This window comes from Lates calcarifer, linkage group LG12, assembly GCF_001640805.2.
Source record: "Lates calcarifer isolate ASB-BC8 linkage group LG12, TLL_Latcal_v3, whole genome shotgun sequence".
Classification (NCBI taxonomy): Eukaryota; Metazoa; Chordata; class Actinopteri; family Centropomidae; genus Lates; species Lates calcarifer.
Genome location: NC_066844.1, coordinates 15,889,951 through 15,912,996, shown reverse-complemented (window position 1 = coordinate 15,912,996; position 23,046 = coordinate 15,889,951). Strand labels below are relative to the sequence as shown.

At 38.5% G+C, this 23,046-nt stretch overlaps 1 protein-coding gene across 1 annotated transcript in view; it reads right to left on the bottom strand.

The window, feature by feature from the left end:
• suclg2 (succinate-CoA ligase GDP-forming subunit beta) overlaps window positions 1-21,923 on the bottom strand; it is an 86,011-nt gene extending 64,088 nt beyond the window's left edge. The window contains exons 1-2 of the mRNA XM_018680100.2: window positions 21,783-21,923; window positions 3,396-3,537 (exon numbers count right to left, since the gene is read on the bottom strand). Coding sequence (XP_018535616.1) covers window positions 3,396-3,537; window positions 21,783-21,866 — 226 coding nt within the window. The 5' untranslated portion in view covers window positions 21,867-21,923. The remainder of the gene's footprint in view (window positions 1-3,395; window positions 3,538-21,782) is intronic.
• Window positions 21,924-23,046: the final 1,123 nt, after the last annotated feature.

Here is a 23,046-nt window from a genome sequence, read left to right as displayed (position 1 = left end):
AGAGGAGAGCACTGATTGGTGTGAATGTGAGTGAGAGTATCTATGTGTTTGTGTGCTTATATGGGCTAGCTCACTCTATGCATGTCATTCATCTGTGTCTGTGCTTCCATGCTTGACTGGTTCACTCTATTGTGTATGCGGGGAATCAGGAGCTCACAGCAGGATATCAGCACCACGCAGAAATCCATTTGAGTCGCTCCCCGTAAGCTCAGATACCCCAACCATCTGCATCCCCTGTACACAGCCATACCCAGTGTCCTCTACGGCGGAAAGCCATGAAACAGAGCTCCATCCAGAGCTGGCTTCACACCCTTCCTCCCCCTTGCCCCCTGGGATTCAGAGCTTGGCAGTCTCAGTTTGCATTTCAGCTCAGAGGTGACTGATCCCCCTCTTTATCTCACTCTCTATCACATTCGTGTATGATCTCACATAACCCAAGAGTATGCCACACACAGACACGTTGTGTTTCTGATGAAATGAAGCGTCAGGATACGCTCTCTTGCATGCTTTAATAGTGAGCCAGCAATAGTAAGAGGATACAAAAAGTGTGAGAAATGTACAACCAAGTAAAAGGACACTGACCAAAACTGAATGCATAGATGGAGATGAGAAGACAAAGTAGCTGTGAAGTACACCGTGGGGTTGATTTACTAAGCCGACCACAAATTACTGTCAGAGCTGCAAAAATGTGCGTTGGCACTTGTTTTCCATTTAGTTGGGAATTTACTAACACTCGTGAAATAAGTGGTCACAGCCGCAGTCGAGTTAACTTGAGCATGCTGCAACTAATTAAGACCGGATGCTTGGCGTTTTAACACGTGTCTTGTCCATTTCTGGAAAGCTCTGAAGCGCAAAACAAAGTTTAACTTTTGTGCTACTGGCCTTGAAATATTGGTTGAAGAGACCAATAAAAATATTTAAGAACTGCAGTCATGCAGTTAGCCCTGCTGCACTGAACAATCTGCAATGATAAATCACTTTCAGTCATCAAGCTCCTTTCCCTCTGCACCTCTGCACAATTTATTTTGTTCAACACAGAAATGTACTAAGATGCATATTACAATAAGCCATATGTGCAATTTTTTGTGGAGACACTTCTCTGTTGCTAGTGCAAAATGTCTACACAGCACCATATTGTTGTCATAACTATGGACAAATCTGACTTGTTAGCATCTAAAAAAAAACACAGAAAATCCTGAGTCATAAGTAAATCGTCTGGTATTCTGGGTTTTATTAAGCTGTCTATTCCCTTCTAACTACTCTGTCCCAAGTTTTCTGACTCTCCATTTCTTTCCCTACCAAACAATATAGGTACTGTCATGAAAATATATATCCTCTTCCTCCTATTCAGTTTATCTTTGTCTGCATCGTAACCAGGGCCACTGAAAGCAGAGCCCCAGGAGCTGTAGCCCAAAGGAAAGCAGCAAGAGTGGCATCTCACTGGCTGACAACCAACCTGGATACACTATCAGAAAGCCACTGCTGTAGTTGGAGAGGATGCTGAATAAAATATAAAGCTCGAGGGTGGAAATATACACTGTATGCGTTGGGCAGTTTAGGTGTGTGGGAAGAAAGTAGAACAGGGAAGGTAGCGGATGGAGGAGAAAGCTATGTGTGGGTGCATACAAATGTGTGTTAAATCATCTTTGTTCATGCGCATAATATGCATTTGTGAAGATTTGTGCTTCAAGAACAAAATTACGAGTTCCAGTCACTACCTCACATGGCTTTGAGCGAGTGTCTGGGGGCAAAAACCCCAACTTGTAAGCAAGGATTAAAAATAAATAAATTAAAACACAAGAAAAAAAGAGAGAGAAAAAAAAAAACAACAACCAAAGTGTGAGAAACTGAACACGAGTGGTTGTGAAACAAATTAGCGCGGATGAGTGCCGTGATGAAAAACTGAGCAGGCACAACCACTAAGCTCAAAAAACACAGGCTTCCACACATAAGCAAACACATAAAGATGCGATTAAACTTGATAAAACTTCAGCCCTTATTAACACACAGCCATTTGCATGTCCTGCAGCAGGGTCGAAGCGCAACGCTGCACAAATGAGACTGTTGAGGTTTCACAGTGTGTAGCAGTACAATTACACAGCAATTACATCCAAATCACAGTTTACACAACCCAAAATCTAACTCATTATCAGCACTAAAGTGAGAAAGAATTAGCTTATTTGTAACTATGCAACATGAAAATACTTGTGCTGTGAAGCAATGTTGTGGCCACATGTTTAAGGTATAAACTGATGATATGTATTTCAACAAGCCTTGTGTTGCTGGAGCAAGAGCTTGTTGCATATAGTGCAATTAACAAAGCACTGTAACAGTAAGGAATGAAAAAAGGAGTCATTTCTTAAAATCTGAACAAAAGCTATTACAGCACTCATCTGAAAATGAGTTTAAAATTCATGCCATTTTTGAAAAACATTAAAAATTAACTCTTTTCATAAGTTTGTTTGTCTGAACAATGCCCTCAGACAATATTCTGCTTTTGTGGAAATGTGTGTGGAGTGTAAGCATATTTCAGCAAACTTTACACCATAAAATTGTCAAACCAAACCATTATAAACCTCCAAAGGTCAGTGAGTCACATTTCAGTGTTACATTTAAATACTTTTATTCAGTTTAGTGAGGTGTCTTTTCAGACTTAGGTTGCCACATCTGTTGTGTTGCTGCTACCTTTGGTACACTGCTTATGGGAATTCAGGAAGCATTTCTCATTAGTTCTGAAGCACGTGTGTTACCTGTGTGTTTTCTCTGTGTGTTAACTGTGTGTTTCCCATGTGCGTTACCTGTCAAATGTGTGTCTGCATCACTGAGGCTGATTTGTAGAAATGACGGAAAATTATAATTACTGCTATGTTTTTGAAAAGTACTATATATAAACCTAAATACACAATACCAAAAAAAGAAAGATGGAAAATGATGTTTTCACACCATTTTGGTGACATGATGGAGTTGAAACCTGTGACGAAGGAAGAAAAAAAAAAGCATTCAACATGGCCTACAGAGAGACGAGACAAATTAAAAAACTGCTTTTTGTTTCTTTGGGGCCCTGCATCTTCATGTATTGCATCATAAGTGAGGATGTATTGTGTGAGTGTGAAAGGCCAACAATGGGTATGTTACCTGGAGGCAACACTATACCATATAAACAAAAAGGATAAAACAAAAGAAAACAAGGATTTCCTCAAAATAAATATTCTGCAATGCAATGCAATGCATTAATGGAAGGTATGTCTTAAGTATCAGTAGCTTGACTTATTGACTTATTAATGAAAGATCTCTATCATAACAGTATCAATCAGTTTCTAGTCCTATTAAGGAAAGCTGCTCCTCTCTCTGCAGACAAAAGTGCATGGCTCTTTGTGTGTGTTTATCCTACTCACTCAGTCTCTTTGCAGCCTCCAGTGCTTCAGAAGCTGTGTCGGCCACATAGAAGCGCTGGACAGCCACGCCACTCTCTTGCATCAGCTTCTTGCTCTGGTACTCTTGCAGATTCAGCCATCTCCTGGGACTCAACCAGGTGCACTGGGAAGGAAGGGAAGGGAAGGATGGAGGCAGAGTGAGAAAGTCTGACTTTATAAGTAAAAGAGAGTTAACACAGCGCTATAAGGTACCCATCTCAAGGGTTCCATCATGTCCTAATGGTAAAAGTTTTTCCTCTTCAGCTCAACATCTCCCCAAGCTTGCGCACTCTTTGCTGAGGTGTTTTACATTATACAACACCAAAACATGTCTAACACCTGCCACGGAGTACACAGGCTACATCCTCCCTCCTCCTTGCCCCACCCACCCCACCTTCTCCTACAGTCTTTCTCTCTCTCTCTCCTTCTCCTGTAATGAGGCAAGCAGCCTGGCCTGAGCTGCAGCTCAGGAGCTGTTTGCTCCATCAGCAGACACAGGCCCTGTCAGCTCCAGCTGTTGTTGCTATTAAAAAGAAATTGGCTTTTTAATGTGACGGAGAGACACAGGCTGTGTTAGAGTTAGAATCCCTCTGTACCAGCACACACTACTACGTGTATGGGTGTGTGTGCATGCATGCAAATGTTTTCACAAGAAAGATCTTCAGGGAGTCATTAAGAAGAGAAATGCCATTATAAAGTAAAGTGAAAACAAGGATTGCTGAGGTAAATTATGGTTCAGCATGTAAATGATGCTTCAGTGTGTGTATTTTCTTATCCAGTGAGGGTTAAACTAACATATTAACATCAGGATTGCACTACATTATGTTGCTTACCACGTTAAGTTAAACTAACCAAAGCTATAATTGACTGTTCATCTGTTACAGCTACATAAGACATTGGTTATTTGAGGATGTCTGCATGAACAGAAGGGGCACATGTGCATATTATAATGTAATAGATAATAACATCTTGTGACACTGTTAAAATGTTGCTGTATAGTGCGTTGTGGGCATATCTCACCATTATTATATATTACCATAATATTGTTAATACACTGTCAATGCTAGTTCAATTCAGCAAAATCAAATGCTCCATCACACCAGCTGTGCTTAAGTCTGCGCAGTCGATATGCCCCTCTTAACAATCATCAACAGTTTTTTAAAGAAGTGCTTTCAGGTTGGTTCTATGCTTGACAGTAGGAGAAAATACATTACTGTGGGGACAAATACAGAACTCAAGCATCAAGCGGCGCACCACACCTTGAAATTGAATCGGGATCCTTCTGAACTGACTGACGAAAATTACGGCAGATGGAATTGGAATGATTCTGCTCTAACACCCTGTGAAGATGGACGTACAGGCTGGGTGTGACCAAAGGTTAAGATGAAAATGGCTTCCCTGCGTTAGTGTGAATATTCAGATGAACTTAGCATACAGTGTAATCTGGATCAATGACTTCCACAGTCAACAGCAACATTTTCACCATGATCACAGATGTCATTGATAACACAAGAAACACAGTTATTTCAAGAGAGCTAAATAAGTATGAATTCTCTTCATGATGTTCACTCATAGCAGTGAATTTTACACCTGGCAAAATTACATGTCTCCTTTTGGATATGTGAACACTAAACTGCATGTACCTGTAACATTCAGCATTCAGAGCATGTTTCATGAATGACCAAGAGTCAATAGGTTTAATGCTAGGTAACTGGATTGCTTACAGCTTCAAGTAGAAGGGAGCCACAGAGAAATGGTCTTCAGATGCTTGGACACACAGTTGACCATCTCTGACAATAGTTTTTGTTGTTTACATGAAGTATTTTCCTACAACATATTATGTAAAATGTGTCAATTTTTGTATAAATAAATAGATATACAAAAAAACATGCATAATAATTTATACTGAAATATGAAGATACCACAAGATTACCTTTATATGTATGTATGAGCTCCAACATATCACAAAGCTTCTAAAAGCACAGCGTAGATAATGAAAGAATAATGAAGGATGGACTCAAGAGCAACAAAGATAGAGGAACTGATCAAACAAATCAAACATTTTATTTAAGTTTCCTACTACAGTAGGAATCCAAAAAAAGTATTCATGCATTCTTAGGCAGCAACGTGATTCAGTGATGCATGGGGCATGACGGGGCCACTCTCCATCACTCCATCATTCATGAGGGGAAAAGACTGGGAACTCAAGTGTTAGAGGGTGTCGGAAAGGAGTGTATTTGTTCAGCATGTCTCAACCATTATATGACGGAGGGAGTGAAATGTAACCCCCGCTAACCCTAGTGGTTAATAGCGATTAAAGGCTAATGAGCTAGAAATGGCTGCTCTAATAGGGAACAGCCAAGTCAAACCTTACATAATCTAAAACTAAGCACAACTGTCAATGGGCCTCGACTGAAAAGGAAACCGCATCACTGGTAATCCCCAATTCATGCCAAAACCAACCCTCTCTCTGCCATAGCACACTGTATTAGCATGCTTTGTCCACTCCAACCCTCGTGAGACCCTGTCAAGAGACTTCATTAGAGCCAAAATGGGTTGTTTTCTGTGAGAACAGTACATGTTGATCCTTTTCTCTCACATAGCTGAATACAGTAATGACAGGCATCAAAGGGCACCTCTGCAGTTTCAGCTGTGATACTATGTTCATATGTTTCAGTTATTGTAGTTTGTATGTATAACAGCCAATACTGATGATATGACTCTCTCACAACAATCTGGGTTCATGGGCAGGGCAATATATGACCTGTAGAACTGCATAAAGACCTGAAAAGCAATATGAATAACATAAGAATAAATCTAAGAAAAAAAGAATTTAGGAAAAATTAAAATGAATCGTGACAAAATGGATCTGTCCGTCTTTCTTGTATAAGACTTAAAGCATTCGCTCTTTTTCTGCCTGTCGCTTATGCCTGCATGCCCATTTTAGCAGAACCGATCTACACAGCCTTAACAAGCCAGGCTGCAGAACAGGTTTTCTCTGTTTGGCGGACTCATTTGACTGCTGTCAGGTACCTGCAGGGCTTCGTCTCTTAAAACATCCTCTTCCCTTGCCATTCAAACAGTTGTTTTTGGGAGGATCAGCATTCCTGCCAGGGTGCATGTCTCCATATGTCAGTCCATCCTTTAGTGTACATTTGACTAAAGAAAATGGCAGATGAGTGCCTGTCACAGGACCAGATTACACACATGTTCAAAAGGACATATCAGATCACACTGAGACATACTAACTAACACGTCTAACTACTCAGATAAAGCTATAGGCAATATCAGCAATGCCACTCTCAAATCTCAACTCTCCTGGTCCAAGCTTTTCTATGTGAAACTCATATGACAACATGGCGTTGGAGAAACAAATCCAAGCAGTGACGACACTTTATTGTCACTTTTGGCTTCACTTTTAGAGAACTGGGAGGTTCGAGATAACAATAGCAACATAAATCCCTATGCCGGCTGTAGTCTTCAGCATTATTAATTTTATCCAATAATTATTTATAACAATGCCTGAAAATATTAATGTGATCTGAAAACTGAGTTAAAATGAAATTCTCAAAAGTACAACAGTAAATCTGGCATATCTGATCACAAAAGATCATTTTCATTTGAACCATGTTTGCCAATATAGGAAAGTTCTAATAAAGTTGAAAATACAGGAAATATTGACTGCCTTTTAGATAAAGGGGCTCTGTTGCAATACACAGAGTCATAAGAAAAACATGGACAAACAAGGGGGAATCTACTTCTAAATCTACTGGTGGATGACAATAATGTGACTTGAACTGACACAATATTCTTGCTTCCTGCCAAAATTAGGACACACATTTGTAGAGAAAGAAGGAAAAGTCATGCATGCTGTGAACCTTACCAAAACAGCTAAGTAGGAACTAATGCAAATACATCATACCTCAACTGAAATGTTTCCTCTGTCACCCAAATAAAGGAGGAGTGACAATAAGGGCAGAAAGAAGCCTCCCAAAATAACAGTTGCTGCTTACAGGAGAAGTCAAGTGGGGCTGGAGGTGTCCCTCCAGGCACTGACAGCTACCTTGGGCAAGACACCAGAGAATGGAAAGGAACCCAGGGCAATTTTAGTATGTACCAGACTCATAGATAATCTGTATCAAAGATGTGCTATTATTTGGCACTCTACTATACAGTCACGTCATATTAGTATTCTGACCCCTACACTTTTTGCACAATTTAGTGCATTGTAGGTTTAATTGTAAATGAGTAAAATTACTACCCATCAACCTAAACTCAGTAACATATTATAACAAAGTGGAAAAAATGTCTGAAAATTTATTAAAAATCAAAAACTGAAATCTCTCCTGTACAAAAGTATTCAACCCTTAAGTCAGTACTTTGGCTGCATTCATCCTTCCCTCAATTCCATCCAGTCTCCCTATCGCTGCCATTAAAAAGTACCCCCATAACATGATGCTGTCACCACAATGCTTCACCATAGGCATGTTATTAGCCAGGTGATGAGCAGAGCCTGGTGTTCAACAGACAAAGTGTTTGGAGTTCTGCCCAAAAGCTTCAAGTTGATTTCCATCTCGCAACTCCAACATAAAGGTCTGATAGATGGAGTGCTACTGAGATGGTCATTCTTCTAGCAGAGGCTCTGTTAGAGTGACCGCAGGGGTTCTTGGTCACCACCATGACCAAGACTCTTCTTGCCCAGTTCCTCTGTTTGGCTGGTCATCAACTCTAGGTAGAATGCTGGTGTTTTCAAACTTCTTCCATTTCACAATTACTGAGGCCACTGTACTAACGGGAACACTTAAAGCTTCAGAAATGGTGCCCTGATCTGTGCCTCACCATTAGAAAGATCTACAGAGAGTTTTACACACATCTTAAGGATAAATAATTGTTACTGTTAATGACACTGAAATAAAATCTAAACACAGGTTATTGAGTGTAGCCTGATGGGCAAAAAATGGCATTTTTATCAATTTAAAATTAAATCTGCACACAATAAAATGTGCAAAAGTGAAGGGATGTGAATAATTTCTGAAGCCACTGTATAATGATATGTAGGCTGCATGGTGCTAGTCATCTAGTAATGTATCTTTATTTCGCAATGCTATGCTGATGTTGAAGTCTTGCCCACAATGTTGCCTATAAGTGGACATAACCATGATGATATATCAATAATAATAAACAAGTCAGACATAAATTATCAAATGTGACTAAAAGAGAAATTTAGAAATGTGGCCTGATTGACAAATAACTCGTTCATTATGTAACTTGTAGTTCTGTTTATGACCATGGTAGCCAGTGTAGGCTACTGTGAGTAATTTACTTCCTATAGACATGCAATGCTTGTTACCTTACCATCTCATCTATTACCTCAAATGAATTATCAGCTGAGCAAGTAATTCATATCAAATATAAAGAATAATGCTGTTCAGATTATGTGTAGAAATACCTCCCATCTTTTGAAGAGACACTTCACCTTTAAAGAAACTCTATAAGCAATGTGTACCAGACTCAGTGCTAGATGTAATTAGATTATTATTATATTTTACATTGAATTCTTTACTTATAATTAGACGTTGTCTAAATATTGGTATGTTTTAATGCACTTACATTTATTATATTTAAGTTTCCAATTTCTTGTTTTTAATTTATAGTGTGAGCACTGAAGCTGAAGACAATTTTCCACATTGGTGACAACTGGGCTACCCAACTAACTAACTTAAGCAAATCATAATGCCACACTAGGTTGGCAGGTATAGACTACAGTGTGAATGGATTGCCGATGCAAGAGAAAAATCTAATCAGAAACAAAGTGCAATTTTTTACTAGATTATTTTTAATACACCATAATAACTTCAGAATCAATATTTATAGTGAGCATTTTTGAGGCATGTAATTGTTTTTTTTTTTTGGACTTCATTCAAAGTGCATAAAATGGCACTTGATTGGAACAACACATTTACATAACACAATTGTACATTTGTGCGCATGCAGGTTATATTACCAGATGAAAAGCAAAATCAAATATGGATAATGATAATATAATGATCCTTTTTTTTAAAAAAACAAACAAAAAAAAAAGGGTGCCATTATTGATTATCTGAATAATGCCATGTAAATAGGTGTTTTAATGAACTTGAACTCCACCTATGTGTGAATCACTTATTCATGTGGAATATTTCTTCATTATACTCTGATGACAGCCTGATGCCAGAAACGCAGTTATTAACGAGCAGTGAATCACAACAGCAGTTCCATTTTTATATTGTTTCCTACTCTCCTAGTGTTCTACAAAGACTTTTTGACATGTGCAGGTATTCTCAACTGCTGGAAATCCTAATTAAAAAGATGAAGTGAGGCTTGATATTGCCACAGCTGTTTATGAAATCTGTCATAGCAAAGTCAAGCAATGCTGCAATAAAACCAGCATAAAGGCACATCTGGTTCAACACCATTTAGAAGTAAACACTAAGTATCAAAACGGAAGGGAAACCTGTTGCTTTACGTGCCAATATATTCTAGAGGAGATGGTCTCATTATTTATAAAAATAGAACTTATTTCACCAAACAGTGCAACACACTGCTTCTCTAATTAACAGAAAACTCTTACTAAAAATATCATTCAAAGTACTGAAATGTTATAGATTTGATTTGTGAGGAGGTATTTCAGGCATCCAGGGTTTATAAGGTAAAGATTATTTTCATTTCTAAAGAGACAGTATAAGATTATCATTACATTAATCAGTAAAAAAAAAAAAAAGATAAACAACTGTGTTAGGACATCTCTAGTTCTGGGGTGTTGTGGTAGATTTGTAGCTAAGACACATACAAAATACAATGACTACAACATTCTCAGTTGGATTCTAGCCAGGGACCTTTGTTGAACATCTTTTCCAAATCCTATCACCATTCTCCTTCCGACTTCCAAATAAAGGCATAAAATGCCCAGAATATAAAATGCTTCAAACAAAGAGAAAAGTTCTTTGATAAAAAGGTACGAGCCTGTGGACATAAAAATGTGAGGAGAGAAGTTAACTCTGATTCCCACTGGGCATTGTGGTGAGAAATATCCAACCACAAAGCTTCAAATTCTGTTTCATATACAACTAATGGTGATCTGAAGTGATCTGATTACACATTGTAGAGACCTCATAAAACAATCAATCCAATTTCAGACTCTGGGCTAGTAGAAATCAAAAATTTCTTTGCAACTTTTTGCAATGACCAACCATTTCGAATTTGTTATGGCTCTGGTTTGGCTTAATCAATGTCAGCTACGACTCAGGGGTTCCATATTAAGCACAGCCAAACTGCTACATTAAATTGATGAACAAAATGAAACAAAATAAAACTGGCAAAACACAAACAAATAGTATTAGAAATTATCAAGGAGAAATGTTGAGGTGTTGAGGAAAATAAATAAAGGAACAGGATAGCACTAGGAAAAAAAAAAAGTTTCAAATGGGAATGTATAGTGTTACAAAATACTTTCACACCCAGTAGCTCCTCCAATTGTGCAATTCTGGACTTACAGAATAATTATACAGATCAATTTTCCACCTTAAGAAGCAAGATAGTGTAAAGAGTTCCCCTCCATGTCCCTCTTGTAGAAAACACAATTTCAAAATCCTCCTCTGACTAATCATGACCACAATTATGGTTTCAGTCACTCCTGGTTCTGCTTAATGCTATCAGATAGTCAAATCATGACACTGCTGAGGTCTTGACAGGAGAGGAATAATCCAAGTGCTACACGTCTGCCCTGGAAGAAAGTATTAAGTGGCGGATGGCAGTGTGGCAGCAAGGCAGGCAAGCAGGCAGCTGGCCTCCAGTCCCTTGAGACACTCTCTCTACAGTAATTATCATCAGCAGCTCTCTAGAGACAACCCTACCCAATCCTTCTGCCTAACTACTGCTCTACTTATTCTTAATACACACACACTCACACACACACACACACACACAAAGACGACAAGAATAGGCACACATGGGATGGGCTGTGCACACTATGGCACAAACAAAGTTGTATGGCCTGACATGGGTCCTAGATGGGATAAAGTATTCACAGCAAACTCTTCTACACACAAAAGCACTCAAGATCTTTCTCATGAATGTATCCAAGTGAAAAGAAGTGGGACACAGTTGGCAGGAGGGAGTGGTGACAATGATAAACAGCAATACTCTCTATTTATATATGGGGTTGAGGAGAAACAAGGCAAAGAAGACACTCATTCATTCTGCAAATCAAAATAGGATTTTTCGGGAGCACTAACATCATCATCATCACACTAACAGAAAATAACTGCAAGTTAGAAACTGGAAATGCAATCGTTCCCTTTAGTCATTAGGCCTTATGAATTAACAAGCAAAACTATGTGTCCTTCCACTTTCCTGCTTTTGTTAAAATCCGCCACTCTGACAAAGAACTTGGCTCACTTTCAAAACATCAGAGGTAGGTTCCAAAAGGGCTGACAAAATATGTACCTGGTTTTTCCTTTAGGTCAGGGATACATGAATTTCCAGGAGGTAAAAATATGCCTTGGCTCAACCTATGAAGATATACAGTATTAATGGGACACCACTCTAATAATAGCCACCATGGTCTCCATTATGTTTTACACTCTTGTAAATGCGGTTCCTTTTTGATGCGAAGGCATGGCAAAAACCTTTATTACAAAATCCTAACTTGGCAGAGGAGAAAGGAGCTGAAGTCATATTGAGGAAGCACTTATGCCGTGGAAGAATTTTGCTTTCAGCAGGCTTGCAGCAAGAGTCTTGACATTCAGCGAATGATCACAAAATGTCACGGCAATTCACTGTAGCAGAGGTGAATACTGACTTTTTTTTCTCTCCTGGAAAAGGGTTTTTTGTTTAAAGCCAAAAACAAAAGTCCTTCTTTCAGTCAGATCTTAATGGTGCTTTTGATTAATGTTTTGATCAAAGTTCCTAAGTCTGGGAATGCTCACACAGTGAGGTGCAGATCAGTGGGAGTTTCAGGTCCTACAAAATTTAACAGGCTGTTGTCTGAGGTTGTCTGAAATCATTTCCAGTAAACCAGAGACAACATTGAATAAATAAAGTATGGTGTATTGGAGCGCATTTGTGCATTGTATTTTTATCTTGATGGATTTCTATTTGATTACTAGCTCAAAATAAAACTGAAGTCTCCAAATCATATAAATATGCTGTAATTTGTTCAACACTTACTATATCATGAGATACAAAGGCGAAATAAAAAGAGACAGAATTATGACATTAAACAAAATTGAATCAATAAAAGATTTAAGTCATTGCAAGGATGCAACAAATTAAATAAACTTCTTTTTGCTGAAGAAAAAAAGTCTTTGGATACAAGACACACAAAATTCATGCAACCTATGAAATTTGCAGTCTATCATTAATATATGCTTGTATTTTCTTCTTGAACTGATATTTAATAGCCTAAATTGCGTTTTGTTTTAAAACACTTAAGCAATTAAGTTAGCAAAATTAATTAATTGAAAAAGTTTTTTAAAAACTTACAAATTTATAGTATTTTTTTTTTTTTTTTTTTTTTTTAAAGGGGGTTACACTTGAAAAAGTTGTGATGTTTACTTGCACACCTTGAACAGTGTTAAACAAAATCCAACATTAAAAATTATGCAGCATATAATACTGGATAAAATTTGTGGACTAATGTTAAGATAAATACAAAGAATCTAGCAGAAAAGTTGGTAAACAAACTTAAACACAACAACTCATACAGACCTTTACAAAAACTAAATTGTGTTGACATGTGTAGGTTAAAAAAAGAACAAAGGAATCATTGGAACGTTGAAATGTGCTGAATAAACTATGTCACCATACGGCCACTCTCTTCACAGAGCACTCAGAGTGGCGTCACCCTCACACAAAGACACACAGAGGACAGACAGTGCTATGGCAGCAACTGCATCAGGTTGCCAAGTCCTCGTCTCAGCTGTGCTAACCCACGAGTGGCATTGAAGGACAAAATCTTGGTATCGTCAACGATACTCGAGCAACACTTCTTTGGCTTGTCCATATGGTATTCAGCACAGCATCATGCAACATCAGGACTCCTCCTAAGAGGCACAAAATTGTGCAGCCTCATGTTTGGTTGAGAGCAACATGCACAATGTCAAACCACACTTATTGTGAGAAGTGTCATCACAGTGAGGGGATGTCTGATCTTGGCACTTTGCAAAGTCATTTCGAGACATGCCACTACTTTGTCGTTTGCCCTTCTGTTAAACTTAAGGAGTCAATATCCTAGGGCTAATTTAAAGCAGTTGTCTTTATCACTGTGAGAGAGTGGAACAATGTCAAAAAGTCACCATCTGACAGAGTAGTTCTGGCTCCCTTGGAAATTTATTAGAGCCATAAGCCTTAATTTACAGGGGAAGGTTACAAAGCAGGCAATCACCTTTGATCAAGCCCATAAACAGCAGCCAGTCAATGCTGCGCTGCTCGTCAATCTGTCACTCAAAAATTCAAAGGGTTGACATCGCAGGTCAAAAAACGCATTTGTTTCTTGAATGGAAGTGAAGCTAGACAGGATCCAGTGAATAGTGAGTGAAGATGTGATTCTGCCCTGGCAGTTGTAACACTAAGGGAACATTATCTCTGAACACAGGCTATTTATCTAACAGAGGACGTTAGCACTGTGGCTTTCACAATACAGCCCAGGCTGCCTTTAAGTTATACCACAAAATTCACACATAAGAATGCAGTGCCATGGTTACTTTCTATAGTAGTAAATTACAAATACATCATTACATTCATATTAGATGAAAAGTATAGATTAATTTGATTGCTCAGCATGGGAATATGCACATGTAAGGCATTTTGTAATATATATGTTAATATCTAATAAAATCTTTAAAATGATTGTGATGTAAAGCTCAACTATTTTTTCAATATGTAAAAACAGGGCTAGGACACAATATCAGACCTACATGTAGAGCTGAAATGATTAGTTGGTGTATCCATTAACATTCAATTAATCTGCAACAATATTTATAATGAATTAATGATTTGAATAGTTTTTAAAATAAAAGTTAATATTAACTGGTTTTCTTTGTCTTCTTTAATAGCAATCTATGTATTTTAAGGGTTTTGGACTGGTTAGACAAAATAAGACATCTGAAGATGTTCCCATGAGCTCTGGAAACTCACTATTTGCTGGCATTTTACAGACCAATCAATCATTTGTAATTAAATGCAACACATTGATGCATAGATACAGAAAACCATTCACATTCCCACTCACACCTAGCGTCCTCCTCGACTTTCATCTATTAGCTAAGTTTACTGGTAGGTCAATTGGCAGCAATAGGTCAACCAGAAATTTTTAATCATCATCTGCTGGACCCTAATGGAAACTACTTCAAAAGCTCAGATGCATCTATAGACTGTAAATTTTGAAATCAAACATTGCAGTCTGAATATTTATTTTTTTCCCCCCCATGTTCTGACAAATGTTCAAATTTCAAATAAAAAGTTAAAGTCCTGGTACCCAGTGCTCAGTGCTCTGCTAGAAGAAGAACAGCAGCAGACATGTTGAAAGACTACTATGATTGATGATGTGGAAGACACACGCAAAGTGGTTGCTGCTGTATGAGCCAATCGATACCTAATAGGACACCTGAACAAGAGCCTTCATCACTCACCACCCTTCAGAAGTCAATAAAAAAAGTAACAAATTACCTTATGGCATTTTATTTCAGCCGTTTATAAATTATGAATGTAGATGAAGCTTTTATATGCACCATGAAGAGCTGCATTAAGGAAGTAAAGAATGGCAGGGATTCAGAGTATACCTTGAGCACAAGACACCATCCCACTCACACAGAGGCTATCATCATTAACAAGTCTCAAAGGCTAAACATAGTGCAGCTCCATTAGGAGGGATTTTCAATATGTCAATAACAGATTGATTCCTAAGAGAGTCTGTGCAAAAATAAAGACAGGCTATTGCTTTCAACACTACTGAAGCTAAGGCACAATATTAAGTAGGCATATTCATGAGGACACTGAAAATCTGCATTGATGTGGCCTGCATGACACTCCACTAAGAACAAGAAGAGAAACTTGCAGCACTTCAATCATGGGTGTTTCCAAAAGGGCCTGTGAGATCATTTTAGGACTTTGAATGTCCTCATAGTGACTGTTGTTCAAGTAACCACAGGGTATTCCCCGCCTTTCAAAATCTGAGATGGCCTGTCTTAGTGGATTTTTTCCTGAAATAGCCAAAAAAAAAAAAAAAACAGCACAGAAAAATAGTGAAGTAGAAAAACAATAGTAAGAATGAGACAAAACAGGCCTTTTAGCAAACATGCATTTTTTTTTCCCCCTGTTCAAACAAAATCCCTGTACAAAACTATGCACTCTGTTCTAAACTGCTAACTACAGCGAGGGGGACAAGTGGAGTTTCCAGAGGCACTGAATATCTCATATGATGAAGCGGTATCCCCAGATGTCTGGTGAGGTTAAAATCCTCATTACTTGTCATGGCTAGACCCTAACCCCTTTGAAATGACACTGCCTAATTAGTGACGACAAATGACTGCAGAGTTAATTAACCAGAATGCTCCTTAAGGGGCATTATCAAATGTTTAAGAAATTAACAGATTGCCAGTTCACCAATTCTATGTAATTGATTTGTTCCCATTCAGGTTATGAACTCGTCTCTTTTCCCCATCCATTTAGCTAACCATCCGGGAAGAATTTAAAGAGGAATTTTATAGTGTCCACTTCCATGAGCACAGGCTACATCAGAGAGAGCAGTACTCAGAGCGCCTATCAAAATCATTGCCGTACTGATTGCAGTAGAATGTTTTTCTGCTAATGAGGTGGCAGTTTGTTACTTAGTTGCTACTCATAAATACAGGCTGTCTTGCAATTAGGCAAGCACTGTGTAGTAAGCCATGATAGAGGTGACACACAGTAAAGGAAACGGAGGAGGCAAAGAAGCGGAGTTGATGTGGATTTTCTGCATAAAGAGGCCAGTGTGAAGCACAGGCATTTTTCCACTTAAAGCCAGCCATGTAGCAGGAGCATGCGTCATGAAGCATTAGTGGGCTAATTCAGAAAGCCATTTAGCCTGGTCTCCTTTAATTAATAAAGTACGTGAGTGCTGATGGCAGAAGTTCCCCTCTCCGTCCTCAGCTTTGGCAGTGCCTCTGTAGATTTGGATGAAAAGCAATGGCACGAGTAGTAGGGATGTAATACTGGTAAAACCTAAGGCACTTTGCCATTTTGTTTACCAAAAGCATGATGGCTTGTGTATGTGATTGCACTTAAACTTTCAAGTATGTAAAGGTATTCAGATTAACTAGCCTATACTTTTTGTCTGCTCCTACAGAACGGTGCTTTAAACTCTCTCTCTCTCACTCTTGACCATTCAGCTGCAAAGCTCAAGAAGGACAAATTATATATGGTCGTACATACAATCCAAAAGATTTGCTCTCATTACTGCCTCCAATCCACTTGTAGATTTCTGTGTCCTTGCCTCTTAAAAGCTAAGGTCATGCCCAGACCATTAAAGAGAGAAATGACATCTGTCTGTTAGAGATCCAGGAACAGAACAGAGGAGCCGAGACAGAGGCGGGAGCAGTAGAGCATGGCTCCAGGATTTAGATCAGTGAGATTTGCATCATTGGCAGGTCTTTAGGCAGGGCAGGTCTAATCTCCTGCAGACAGGCTTAAGAAAATAAAACCTGACTGTTGTGTCTCTACAGATAGGGATTTCAGTAATTAGCATAGTTAATAAGAGAGGGTGTACGGAGTCATATTGAAAGGTGTTAAGTCTTAAGGGGAAGATAACAGAGTAATAAGAAGGCGGCAATACAAGGATGCACAACTAAGTTAAAGTTCAGTCCCATATACATGCAGGTCCACATCTATTTGGAGCCACAACTCATGAATCACTATGGCAACAATGGCAATCCACTCATGCTTAAAAAGTAATTTGCTGATACCTGTCTAGTTCATGTTACAAAAAAGAGCCAAATGCCTTTAACGTGATATGTTTTCAGCACTTCAATAACAATCATAGCATCTATGCCGAGCTTTATAAGCCTAATAACCGCTGGTTGTGTGGAGCCAATTTATTATTTTTGGGTAGCTTCGCTATTGGTGTCTTAATTGCCACTGGCAGCGGTCAAGTTGCTCTATAACACAGTGTGTTCACTTACACAGTAACAGTGCCATCACTGTCTTTATCAGGTGACCAGATTGACCCAGTCCAAATTTCCTTGCATTGATGAGGACAAGTCAGGTCTGCATGACTTGAAAAAAAGAAAATTTACAGGGAGTGGCCCCAGGCAAATTCAATTATGAAATCCAAATCACACTTATGATATGTTTGAAGGTCTAATTTCAAAGATGATGGATAAGATAGTATGGCAGCTGAACATAATCTTCAACACACTGCACTTTTAATGAATTACAGCTGTCAGCAATCACTGACACTGTTTTCTCAACTAATTTTCAGCATCACTCCCACTTCTCCCTCATTATCTACACTGGAACAACAGCAGAAGTTAAGCTGATATGAGTGCATTCACTCATTGCATTCCCCATTTCAGAGGCTGCCAACATTTCCTAATGACTGCAGCCCTTCTAAATTATTGAAAAAGCCTAAGCACCTCACCAGCTACAGAAATGGCTATTAACCTTGGTGAAGCGATATTCAAATCCAGTTAGAGCTAACTTTGTCCTCCAGTATCCCTTGCGGGGAGGAAATGTAAATGTGTTCTTGCTGAGACAGATGGGGAAGCCGCCCGTCGTTTGAAGTTCCAGCAAAAGAAGTCGTTGCAAGCAGAGGGCTCTCCACCCCCCTCTGTAAAATATTCAGGACTGAGTCTCATTGAGCCACCTCTCTTCCCCGTGTTTCCCTACAAACCACGCTGGGCTTCAACACCGCTAGGTTATTACTGAGCAGGAACACCTTACAAAAAAATAAAAAACTTAGCAAACGTTTACAAATTCACCACTGTGCAGCGACAGTGAAAAACAGCCTGAGGATTATCTCGCTGTGCAGACAAGGATTCAGGAGATTTGATTTATGAGAGAGAGGGAGAGTGAGAGAGAGGGCAGTGGAAAAAAAAAAAAAAACACACACACAACATCCCACTCCCCTTTAAAAGCATTCAGCCTAACCATCTGAATATTGTGATATCCTCAGCATTGTTGTCCACAAATCATCACAAATTGAATTCCTCAGCTTAGCTGACATACTGTCATAGCTGATTTGATTCAATTGTAGATATTCCTAGTTGTCAATCAATTCTGGCTGTGATATTGTGCTACAGACTAGAAAGAATCCCTGAACATTACTCTTATCACCTGGCCTGAGAGAGAGAGAGAGAGAGAGAGAGAGAGAGAAAGAACGAAAGAAAGAAAAAAGAAATGAAGGAAGAAAGAAACATAAGCAGAAGTAGTAGAAGGGAAGCAGGTACAACTGCCAGTAAGAGTTACATTACAGATTTTTCATGAGTTTACTTTCTAAGGGTATGCCCTAGCATGCAGTGGCAAATCACATCCTGAAACATTCAAGAGGAAAATTAAACAATAATAAAATTATGATAACTATATTGGGTATTAGTGTTTGTTATTATCCTCCTCCCTGTTTAAATGTTCAATATTAAATTCAGATAATTTTGGATGGATAATAAAGATATCATTTCTAAAAGAGTGGGTGTGTGTAAGAACTTGAAAGTTTGGTCTAAATTTGACAGAACCCCTACCCTCTAGATATTTCTTGCAATTTCTATTTAAATATATTCATTTTAATCTTATTTGTTAACAGCCACATACTTAAATACCTAACTGGGTTGCTCTTTGCCTTCAGAGCAGCTTTCTGTATTATACAGTGTACAGAGTGTTTCCAAGGATACTGAATCATTCTCCAATAAGACATTTCTCAGTTGTTTGAGGAGTGATCTACAGGGAAATCTGCTACATATTACATCAGGGTTGGAAATTAAAAAATGGTTAAGTGCCAAACCCTAGTAAAATTTGTCTTTGGTGCATGGTTAAATCAGCAAAAGGTCACATTTAAAAACTAACTATCGAAACAATCAAATCATCATTCATTTGGACAGACCTTTACATTTGTATATCAGTCACTGAACATTGTGCATCACTGACATTAGCAGTGCTGAAACAATTAGCAGATTACACAATTGTTCAATTGACAAAAAATTAATCAACATGATAAAAATTTCTGTAAAAATGCCAAACATTTGTTGGTTCCTTCTCCAGTACAAACAAAGGTCATTCAGGCAAATAAGCAATTGGAAGAAACAATTTCTTTCTGGAGGGCCTAGGCGCACATTGGTCAAACAAGGCTTATAGTGCATGGATTTGTTCTGAAATTTCCTCATCCTCCCATAGCCATTTGACAGTGAAACAGCACTTGGCACCTTACCAAAATTTCTGTTGAGTCAAACGTCTGTAGTCAGGTCACTTTCTCAGTGGGTATAGGCAGCTGACTGAATTACTGTAGCAAGTCGACGCTATTAACTCGTTTTTAATTGTAACCTTCTGCAGAATAAACACTTTAAGGGCTGACTAACTCTGAAAGACTCATTATAGATGGACTTGAAAATGCTCATTAGCCTAGCAGTATAAAGTCTACAAACACCAATTATGCAACAGTCTTGCTACATGTACTCTCCCCATTCAATAAGAAAATATGATCTAATAAAAACGAAATTGTCTTGAGCTCAAATATAAGATGACACCAACTTTTTAGAACCGAATTTTGGAAAAAATATCATATTATATTCATACCAATGTGGTATCTTCTCATGGTGGTGGAGAGCATAGTTTTCTCTGCTCATAGGTGCTGTGCAAGAATGTTTAGGTGCTGCATTTAACAATGATTGAGAATCCCTGACATTGGCCATTCATCATTATTTTATAGATTGAAAAATGAATTGACTAATTGGAAGAAGTAACTGAAAGATTAATTAATAGGCTGCTCGCCAATCACTGTTCTAACATTGTAATTAGCATTATCTCTAGCTGCCCTGATGTGGTGTTATCTAGGCATTTTTTAATTGGCTGGTATTGGCTGTATAAAACATAATACATTTAGGAAACCATGGCACTCACACTCAACCCCAGCTATCAAAAACACCCTATTATACTGAGGTAAAACCTGTTTCAAGTGTCAAGATAAAAGGCTCCATCAGTACCAGAATCTATCATAGCAAAACGGGAAAAGCAGATATGAAGAAGTAAATATGACATGAGATTGCCAAAGTCTAACTGTACTGTTAACACAGTGCCAAACAGAGTGTGCCTACTTGACTGGGCCAGTGTTTACAGTATCAACAGGCTCCTGTGCTGTCCTTCTATCCAGGATGTCCACATTGGTGTTACAAACATTTATATAAAACTCTCTCCCACTGACTGAAAATAAAAATATCACACTGAGACGCAGCTTGTAGAAGAACGTGCTGATTTATTTATCCCCTTGTCCTGAAGCTTTGAAATTAAATCAGCAAAAACACAACTCTGCTTTCTTCTCTGTAGGAGTGCATTTGTTCATTAGTCAATACAAGGCAGGGAGATTTATTTCCAGTATCTTTTTTGTGGCTTTGGCAGCATTCTGCTTGTGATCATTAGGTCTAATGCTTTGTTTGCAAAACGGATGACGATGTAACTGCAATCATTTGCCATTGTGTATACACAGACAAAGCAAATTGAACGCATTCTGCCAGCTGTTGTTCCCAGCTCACAAATACTGGAGGATCAAAGTGCAAGAGTTAACCTTTTCACTGTGGTCTTATCTGAAATGCTGCTACAGTCAGAAACTTCAGGCACAGTATATCACCTTGAGCTGACTTTATAACTACACTGTGAACATGTACTGTGTGTGCAATGTTAATGATGAACTAAGTGCTCATACAGCCCACTGTACAGGTAGAATTTAACGTTTAAATTATCTCAAACCTTTAAACTTGACACAAGCCTGAGTGACAGATAAAAGCTGTACTTAGCATTTTGTAGCAATCAGACAGGACTGCATAAGTAACCGGTTTACTGAAGTTTTCCTCAGAAAAGCTTCTTTCAAATAACTAATTTTAAGGAACGGCACTTATTCCTGAACATGTATGATTACAGTTATTATTACAGCACTTGTAGGTTACAGTGAAGAGAGTGGCGTTACATCGGCAGGAGGACCGCCACACTCTTCAACTTTGATCTGTCAAACCTCTCTGCGCCCTGACATGCTAACCTGCTAGCAAGGCAGCCACACGAACAGCCCCGAAAGACAATGACAACAGACACAAAACTGCAGAGCCAACCCGTGAGAGGAGGGAAATGCATTCTCGGTGATGTGGCCAGTAACGGTACCTTGAGTTTGTCAAGAAGAATGTTCTTTGAGGTGGCTGTCCTCAGTCCTCTTGCTGCAGCCTGAGATGCCATGGATGCCGCCATGTTGACACGGAAAATCAAAGAGAGATGACGTCGGGAGCATGTGCGCGTTAAGGAGGAGCCGTTCATAGGTCAACAGGCAGATGTGGGCGGTGCTTCAGAAAGAGCCACAGGCTCTCATGGTCCCAAGTTCAAGTGTCTGTACAGTGTGTTCATATTTTACTGCACAGTGCAGTCAGCGTGTTCAGCGGTAGAGTTTGAAATTTAAGTACTTGATTCAGTGTCTGGACTTTTTATTTCATTCCACAAATAATCCACTTCTCTTACAAAATGTTGTCCAATGCATGATATTCATCTTTTCTGTTTTTCTTTGAATGATCAGTCTAAAAAAAAGTTTGATTTTTCACCCAAATTAAAAAGAAAAATCCTCCCCTGGCAGGTCAAAGCTACCATGACATCAAGGTCATGTTTTCAATATTGTGTGATGAAATTTGAAATATTCCACATGGTAAATTTTGGATTTCTTAGAGTCAAAACCTTTGGCTTTCTTAAACCGTTCAGAGAAGGAGGTACTGTTAAAACACATCTAACAAGTAAATCAATAAGGGGGTGGGTGAGTGGGGGTGGGGATGGGGTGTATGTGCTCTAGAAACAATTTCCTGGTTATTCAGGACACTTAACAGGCTAAATTACAGCTAAATTACGGCAGAGAAAAGCATTATAACTGAAATTGATTTAATTGTGTATTACAATTACAATATGTGTGACTTGAATTGAGCTCATAAAGTGATACTTTAGATTAACTGGTGCATATAGGCTTTGCTTTTTTGTATTTTAGTTATGTATGTTTGGATTCATGCAAGAATGTATGAATACATGCACAGGGATGTGTGCATGTATTTATTCAAATCCCATTGTTGGAGATCTTTTGGGGTTTTATAGAAGCAGGTTGCCTGTATATGTTTAAACATTCATAAGGCCAGTGTGTTATTTTTCTTTATTGCTGTGCTGTAAGATGTTAATGGGTATAGATAAATATAGAGATTTTAGTTTGTTGCTGAGTAATGTGTCTGAATAATCCCATATGGGAAAGTTCAAGTTCAAGTGTACATCCTCCATAGATTCTTATTTATTATTTATTTATTCATATTTATGGCATTATTCTGTACACTTAAAGTGTAAGTCCAAAGTAAACATTGATGTTTGCCAGGCAATGAATATTGTGCTGTTGTGCTGTAAAATG